At 31.3% G+C, this 9,020-nt stretch overlaps 1 protein-coding gene and 1 long non-coding RNA gene across 4 annotated transcripts; both read left to right on the top strand.

Annotated features, from left to right (window-relative positions):
- Nucleotides 1-572: 572 nt before the first annotated feature.
- LOC111884569 (uncharacterized) lies at nucleotides 573-1,214 on the top strand. Its single transcript, XM_023880875.1, has one exon. It carries the CDS (start codon nucleotides 573-575, stop codon nucleotides 1,212-1,214), a length of 642 nt encoding a protein of 213 aa, XP_023736643.1.
- Nucleotides 1,215-5,514: 4,300 nt separating this feature from the next.
- Nucleotides 5,515-8,502, top strand: LOC111884556 (uncharacterized). Of its 3 annotated transcripts, none has more exons than XR_002847817.3 (5): nucleotides 5,515-5,762; nucleotides 5,967-6,146; nucleotides 6,562-6,653; nucleotides 6,808-6,932; nucleotides 7,021-7,357. It is a non-coding gene; the product is annotated as an uncharacterized LOC111884556 (long non-coding RNA). The 3 variants fall into 3 exon arrangements; XR_002847818.2 differs by lacking the exon at nucleotides 5,515-5,762 and adding an exon at nucleotides 8,282-8,502 and having other exon boundaries at nucleotides 5,773-6,146; nucleotides 7,021-7,147; XR_002847816.2 differs by lacking the exon at nucleotides 5,515-5,762 and having other exon boundaries at nucleotides 5,773-6,146.
- Nucleotides 8,503-9,020: the final 518 nt, after the last annotated feature.

Below are 9,020 nucleotides of genomic sequence, written 5' to 3'. Positions count from 1 at the left end.
TGGTCATATTTCCCTAGTAACTGCTTCATCGGGTGTTGCGGCTAATAACATGCCTGGGGGAGAACAACTCACTCTCACTTTAAACTTCCTATTAATCTTGAAATTAACTCGGTCTACAAGATTTCTAGACAAAGTGGTACTGCTCAACTGCTTCGGACTGCAAAAGTAATCATATGGGACGAAGCATCGATGGCTAAAAGACATGCGTTGGAGGCGGTTGACCGTACAATGAAAGATATAACTGGGGTGATGCTCCCATTTGGTGGAAAGATAATGGTTTTAGGAGGTGATTTCAGACAAGTTTTGCCGGTTGTTAGACGCGGAACACGAGCACAATGTGTGAATTCTAGCATACGAATGTCGCCTCTTTGGTCTTCGATTGTCAAGTTGAGGTTAACTATAAATATGAGAGCACTAACTGATCCATGGTTCTCAGACTTTCTATTACGTGTCGGTGATGGAGTTGAAGAAACAGTGCATGGAAACTTTATTCGCATCCCTGATGATATGGTAATTCCCTTCACTGAAAAAAAAAGTCATTAAATGCTTTGATTGATGCGATCTTTCCATCCATGGAAATTAATATATCTCAATCCGATAATATTATTTCGCGTGCAATATTATCCACAAGAAATGATAGTGTTGATGAGATTAATGATTTATTGATCTGCCGCTTTCATGGAGAGGAGAAAATTTACTATAGTTTTGATGAAGCCGTAGACTATATAAATAACTTCTATCCTGTGGAATTCTTGAACACGCTCAGTGTTAGTGGTTTACCCCCTCACTACCTACGACTGAAAGTTGGATGCCCGATTATACTATTACGAAATCTCGACCCATCAAATGGATTGTGTAATGGCACCCGGTTGATATGTAAAGGTTTTCAGCACAATGTAGTTGATGTCGAAATAGCTGTTGGTCAACATGCTGGAAAGAGGGTGTTTTTGCCAAGGATTCCTCTATGTCCGTCTGAAGATGACATGTTCCCGTTCAAGCTAAGGAGAAAACAATTTCCAATCCGATTGTGTTTCGCGATGACAATCGATAAAGCCCAAGGACAAACAATTCCAAATGTAGGAATTCATCTTCTAGAATCGGTTTTCTCGCATGTACAACTTTATGGGGCATTATCCAGAGGGATATCACGTGCCAATACAAAAGTATTAGTGATCATGATAAACAATTCAATGGTAGTGAAGTCTGTACTGTAAATGTGGTGTATAAAGAAGTATTGCATGATCAATAATACACACTCAATCATGTGTTATTTTGCATTTGTAAAGAATCCCAACGTTTCACAAAAGAAATTATATTTGAAAATCTTAATAAATATTAGATAAAATTACATAAATGGTCTATGTGGTTTCCAAATTCTTGGTTTTTGTTCAATTTTTTTCCTTACATATATGGTACATAGATGGTTTTCGTCCCGAAAATAAACAAATTATCGAATCATATATGTTTTTCCAAACTAATAGTTTACTTTTTCATTACCTTATTGTCAAAGTTGGGTGCCCAATCATATATGTTTCCGAACATAAATAATTGCCGAAAAAACTATTACGTCTGACGCTTTGTGCGGGTAAACGGCTAGTGTGTGTGTATATATATATATATATATATATATATATATATATATATATATATATATATATATATATATATATATATATATATATATATATATATATATATATATATATATATATATATATATATATATATATATTGAGAGTTTTTTTATAAAAGAAACCATTGTAAGTTTTTTTTTTCTAGATAATGAATTTCATAAACTAATGATTATTACCTGGTTAAAGATATTTTCTTTAAATCAAAATTTTGATGGTTAAATCGTAAATTTAGTTTGTAAGTGATTTAAAAGAATAAACTCTCAATAGGTAAAATTTAAAGAATCTTTCCATAGTTGAACAATAAACAAACAAAGTACAATAGTTTCTATACAATTTATTATTTTTAAAATTATAATTATAACTACAGTAGTACAGTATTACAAAAGTTAAAATAAATGCATACAATGGGCTTTAATTTGTCATACGGCCCAACGCATCAGATCGCATTTGGAATACCCAACTACGATCCAATTCGAATTTTTCCATATGATATTTGAAGAGTTAGGTATTATGGAGACGTTTGGATATGTATTTTGAAAATAATTAAACTTATTGAATAATTAATCGTATGATGCAATCAAATTGGCTGTTTGAAATTTGAGTAAACTACACGAATGGTCGATTTGGTTTGATATGATTTGATATAGTTTGTGTTGGATCCTTAATTTTGTTTTTTGAATTTATATATGTTTTTGTTGAGTTTTGGACTCGAGACATGGAAAAGACTATATTGGCCTCACCTATTACCTTTTTAATTAAATTGTAATTTATTTAAGCACTAAAATAAATTAAATAAGCCCAACCCTCAACCCAACATTCACTATTATCCCCACATTCACTATTATGCATCCATCCTTGTAAACCTATCGTCTAATGTATATATTATCTCTCAATCTCTTATTTCTAAACTAAATGAAGGAAACCTTAAATCAGTGAACTATCAGGCCACCATCATCGGAAAAACATCGTGCGCTGCCTATATGCACTTTAAAGCTGTTGATCTACACTATCGATCGTCTTTGAAAACCTTTAGATGTCGTTGATCTGCACCATCAAATGTCCGCTCCATCAATCTGCACTATTACCCGTCCATCTACACCATCATCGTCTATTTGCACCATCATCAACTTTGTATCCACCGTTGTCACATCGGCCAACTTGCATAAAAACTACACATGGTTTGAATTTTTCGATTTGATTTATGATTTGAATAAGTTTTTGGTTTGAATGAGTTTTTGGGTCTTAATAGGTTCGATGGATGCTCTTCTGATGGAAAAGATGGTGATGATTCACTTCGGTGGCAGAGGTGATGGTGATTTACTATAATGATATAGTCGGTGGTTGCAATTTACTCCAATAATAATGGAACCAAATGCGTGGAAGAATAAAAGAGATTAGGGGGTGGGGTGTAAAGAGGGGTGTATTTATGTATTGTGAAGGTGGGTCCTAGGACCCACCTATTTTTTATAAAAACAGTATAAATTATGCATGAAAAAAAATAGGAACTATTTTATATTTTTTCAATGACCTATCTTATAAACTTTGTCAAAAGAAAATGGATCAAAATGTATGAAGTCTATGGTTTATATTTCAATCCACTTAAAATAGTTCAATACCTCAATCCACTGAAAATGTAATAATTAGACAATAGTCCATCCATTTAAAATTAAACTAAAAAGGGAAAAAAATAGCAAAATAGGCTTGAAATATGAAACGTCGCTTGGGCTGAGGCGTGATCAACATCTCTAAAGCATCATACAATGTCGCCCTAATGATTGCTCCTACCCGGCCATTGGTTTCGCTCCTTGTTGTTCGCCGTCTGACCATCGCTATCGGCCCAATGCCGCCCCTTCGCCAGTTCCGCCCTATGTTATTCACTGTCCAACCATCACCACCCACCCAACACTGCCCCTCCACCAGGCGCTAGCCCACCACTAGTATTATTTACTCTTCATTTTTCGTTTTCACTTACATAAGGAACCACGTGGTTTTTGGTTCTAGATTTGCCACTGAGTGTATATTACTTGATTAATCATAAAAAAAAAAAAAAAAGAATAACATATAATAGGCACAATCTCTAATAAAAAAAAATTTACGAACCAAACAAACAAATTACCTCCAAACCATATAGGCAATTCAGTATTTACTTTTTTATACATTTACTTGCAACTATGCCCATTAAAAAAACATGGGAACTTTTTTGGTGAGCCGTATTACAATGCAACATGGAAGTCTTCTAAAGATATCCTTTTTATTAAACTCATTCCTTATATAACATTTTGGATCTTTTCTTACAAAAATTACACTTAAATTTTTTTATGTTTCTATTTTTGGCTTAATATAACATTCAATCCAAGAGGAGATTGCGTATAGGTGCCGGCAAGGGCGGAGCTTTATAGGGGCAATAGGGGTTGCTCCCCCCCCCCCCCCCCCCCCCCCCGATTTTTTTTGTTATATATAGCCCTTCTACTTTAATTTTGTACATATTAGGCCCAAAAATATACAAATTTTGGCCATGGCTCCCCCTGTTCACCGATTTTTATACATATTATACTTCGCCCCCCCCCCCCCCCCCCCCCCCCCAAAAAAAAAAAAAAAAATCAAATGTTGAAGCTCCGCCCCGTGCCAGGTGGATCAATCTCAACTCTTTCTATTTTGAAAAAGGAATTACAAGAAGGAAACTTGCAGTATGTTCTTGGAGTTTCTTCAGTTTTTATCCGATCATAATCCATGAATACAAAGCCCGATCCATTGTTATTTTCTTTTATTTAGAATAATACCCTTAATGTTGATGTGTCAAAAAATCAAACTCATTCCTATACTGCAACAGTTTCAATAGTGGAAAGCTCAAATAAAGATAAAAGCCGCATCTAACATCTTCATTTCCTTCAACCACAGAATGTAGGTAAGATCCCAAAGCTCCTAATTTCATCTTTTTACGTGGTCAGTGTTTTAAAAACCGGTTTGAACCGGCCGTTCGAACCAGTTTGACCGGGAACCGGAGGAGGGAATGGTTCAACTATCACCGGTTTTACATTGATTTCTGAACCGAATTAACCGGCCGGTTTTTGGAAAAACCCGGTTGAACCGATCAAAATAAACCGGTTGAACCGGTTAAACCGAATAAAAACAATGAAAAAGAACCATTTACATAATAAACTTTGGTGATTTTTTTCAAATCTATTTAGTTTTTTCTAAATAAAAACATATGACAAATATTATAAAGTTTTTTTATGTGTTTATATTCATCTAAAACTATATTTTATTTCAGTATTATATTTTATTTTTCTTTTTAATGTATATGGATTAATGTAAAACATTAAAACTTATGGTTATGTGTTATTTTAGTGTATTTGGATTCATCTACAATTTATTTTTATGTGTATTTTTAATATTTGAACTTGTAAACATCAAATTCATGATTTATATATGTATGTATGTGTAGGAAAATAGAAAAAAAAAAAGTTAAGAACATGAAAAATATAGAAACCGGTTCATCCGGCGGTCGAACCGGTTAAATCAGGAACCGATCACCTTACCGGTTAAACTAAAAAACTGATTTTTAAAACATTGTATGTGGTTATTTACTGCTTCATTATTAATGTTCCATTTGGTTTCATTTTTTATGTCTCTATCAGTTAATTACGTGCTAAAATTTTGGCTTAAGCTTGGAGAAACAAGAAAAGAACTCACGACAGAAGAAAAGGTAAAACTTATTTTATTGTTTCTTCAATGAAGACAACATCCTCGATCCTGATGATAATTACCCACAAAGCCACTAAATCTAAGACTCAGTGACTCATGAAATATGTTTTTGACATCAACAGTTCTTTCTTTTCATAGTGAAAATATGATGCAAACAATTAATATTAATATATACTAATTAAATCTCAACATCCTTATGAATAGTACCTTACCATGGGTACTGTTCATCAGGTTAGTTATTTACCAGGGTTATTCCCCACCGCTTCTCACTGAATCTGTTTCATCTATCTCTCATCGGTTTCTTTTCTACAATCTACGGTGTCTGTCCAATACATTTTTCTCCATCGAAGCCCCTCCTCCGGTAGCCTCTCCTCCGGTGTACAGTGTCCTGTCCAATACTTTTATATCTGATTCAATATATAGGTAGCCCCTCCCAATTGTGTCTCCTTCTTGCTTCCACTCCTAAAAAACTTCACATGATGAACTAATTCTTGATTTTACATCATTTTTGCTTCCATCTGTTTCTATATTCTATTAGGGTTCTACGCCTTTTCTTCAACTCTAGCAGTCCTGTTTTTCGTTGTTAGGCTTAAATTTTTTTTGTTTTTGTGATGTACATGTCGTCAGATATGATGAAGTTCAAAGTCTTCTGGTGACTTCCATTCCTGTTCGCTCCAAGTACCACCACATCCTATGAACTTATCTGGGTCTCATCTATGCCTGTATACACCATCACTACACAAAGATTGAAGACTGCTAAAACCCGTTGCCAATTCTGGTCTACCAGGTGCTCGATATAATGTCAAGGTGAGTTACATCTTATTGTTTTTTATTTTTATTCAATAATTTTGATTGAATAGTATGTTAATGATTCAATATGATATTCAATAACATACCTAAATTATTTAGCTTTTTATATCCTGAATCTTTATATAGGGTGGTAAAGCTTTTTGGTCGATTCAATATAATATAAAATATGAACTACATGCTAATATTTGTGAAATTTATAAGATTTTCTTTCATTTTTAGAGTTGTAATATTATATGTACATGTTTCGGTATGCCATGTAGTTCTCTCTCAAGGTTTAAAGAGATGGATAATTTATTTAAATGATTTCATGGATGGTAGTAGAGCTTTTCGATTGATTTAATTAATACAAATTATGAAATACATGCCAATATTTGTTTTATTTATCCATTTGCTCTTTATATTGTTTCGCTAGGTCAACTCAACAAAAGTTATTTCGACAAAAAAAAAAAACATTTTGTGTGTGGCTTCTCTTTTTGAGGGTTTGACATGCCTGAAACAACATATGTAAGCTACTTCCTTTGCTGAAATGAGGTTCTACCATATCCATCTTTTCATTTTCTTCCTTTTATATTACCATGTATCGAAACAAGACTGTGCTCTTGATTTTTTTTTTTTATCTCTGTAAATAATATACTCTGTTAAATTTTTATGTGAATAGGAAAAGAAGAAAGTTCTTCAAGTGAACTGATTATGCAATTTACACGTGAATTTCCAACCATTATTTCAAATGAGTCGATAGTATCTCACAGGTTATCAAACCAGTCATGGGTAACAATTTTTCAAGTATGTATGTTAAGAAACAAAAGTTCATTAGGAAGCTATAAATTATAAATTAAAGTAAAGTAAAGGTATGTTGATGTTTTGGTTGTAGGTTTTGGCTGTTGAGAAAGTTATAGTCATTAGGGTTGCAAGCAGTGAGAAGCTCTTTGGTTGGAACTGTAGAGAAGTGTGGGATTTCTGGAAGACAAACGAAAAGAGTAAATGTTGATTTGGAAATGGTAATGGAACCTCTTCTGGGACAGAACACAACACAATAATTTTTTTTTGTCATAATGGTCTGACTAGATATCGATAGAATCTCAAGTAATCACCTTTATTAGTTTTTGTAATGCTTTCATTTTGTTGTATGTTTTAGTTGAAATTACACATTCAACAAAAAAAAAATAAAAAAACAAACACCATTCTAACCCATGCAAAGCATGGGCTCCTATACTAGTTACATATAATTTTCCATTAATTTATGGACCTTACATCTTATTTATTTATATCCAATTTTCCACCATAACGAATTTGATACTGTTGGAAAATTGGATGTAATTGTTTCCATCATATTTTCAAAAAAGGAATTGTTTTTTTCAAAAACATATTTCATGGCCCTTACAATTTATTTATTTGTTTTCTGTTGCGGTCAAATAAATAATTAATTAATTGTAATTTAATATATATATATATATATATATATATATATATATATATATATATATATATATATATTAGTTTATAACCCATGAGAACCACAGTTATAAAATTAATTAAAAAAATCAAAATTATTAATCAATTATTTTAAATAAATTATTACTTTATATATATATATATATATATATATATATATATATATATATATATATATATATATATATATATATATATATATATATATATATATATATATATATATAGTCGTTGATTCAAATAAATACATTAACTTATATCATCTTATATTTTGTATTTATTTTATTTTATTTTCAATCTAATGTTATTAATTTAATATAATTAGAGTGAGAAAATTTAAAATGAAGAATCAATTGTTTATTTAATATAATTAAAATGAGAAATTTAAAAATTAAAATTCGAATTGGACAATCAATTATTAATTTAATATAATTAAAGTGGAAATTTAAAATTTGAAATTTTAAATGGATAATAAATAGATTGACAAGTAGCATGATAGCTGATATATAATATTAATGAGGAATTTTAATTATATGTCACTTGTCAATAGGAGATTAAACATATTCTTTTATTAGAATAGGAATATATATATATATATATATATATATATATATATATATATATATATATATATACATACATATATACATACACTAAAACTACATTGCTATTCTTAACAGTCAATGCTCCAAAAGTTAGGGAGCCAGATTTCGCAATTGGCGGGACTACTTCATAAGCGCCGAGCTGATTTCAATCGCCTGATTTTTGAACCTTCTGAAGGAGGAGAGTGCATGTTTTTATGGTTTTAACCCTCGATCTCACCACCTTCTTTTTTTAGTCTTTGTATTTTAGCACTTAATAATGTAAGTATTTTTATCCCAATATATTATTATTATTATTATTATTATTATTATTATTATTATTATATACCAAGGATGGATTGGGATTCAGACAGGTGGCCTTAGTGGTATCCAAGTCTTTTACAATTAGAAATGAGAACATGGACATAATTAACTGTTTAAGTACTTCCACCCATTAATTAACTGAACTACAAATTTGATGCATATATTTTGGAAAAATATATGAAATGATTTTTTTTACTGCAACCAGATTCATTTAGCATTCTTTACCTGACCTGTAACATCCCAAAAATCATAGTAAAATTTTTCATTTTCCAAAACCATTTTATAATCCATAAGTTATACAAAACATTGTTTCCAAAAACATAGTTATCAAATCAGAGTATCCAAAAACATCTCTCAACATAAATCCCAAGATGATGTGTACAATCATGCATTCGTACTGCCGTGATCATCTGACATACCTGAAACCATGAAATCAAAATGAAATCAAACTATAAGTCAAAGCTTAGTGAGTTCCCCAAAAATACTCACACAAAAATACATATACAAATCATGC

This window comes from Lactuca sativa, chromosome 2 (genome assembly GCF_002870075.4).
Source record: "Lactuca sativa cultivar Salinas chromosome 2, Lsat_Salinas_v11, whole genome shotgun sequence".
Classification (NCBI taxonomy): domain Eukaryota; kingdom Viridiplantae; phylum Streptophyta; class Magnoliopsida; order Asterales; family Asteraceae; genus Lactuca; species Lactuca sativa.
This window is presented reverse-complemented; position numbering and strand designations above follow the sequence as displayed.

What these genes read in the sequence shown, in the direction of transcription:
- LOC111884569 (XM_023880875.1), top strand. Translation starts at nt 573, where the DNA reads ATGGAAATTAATATATCTCAATCCGATAATATTATTTCGCGTGCAATA.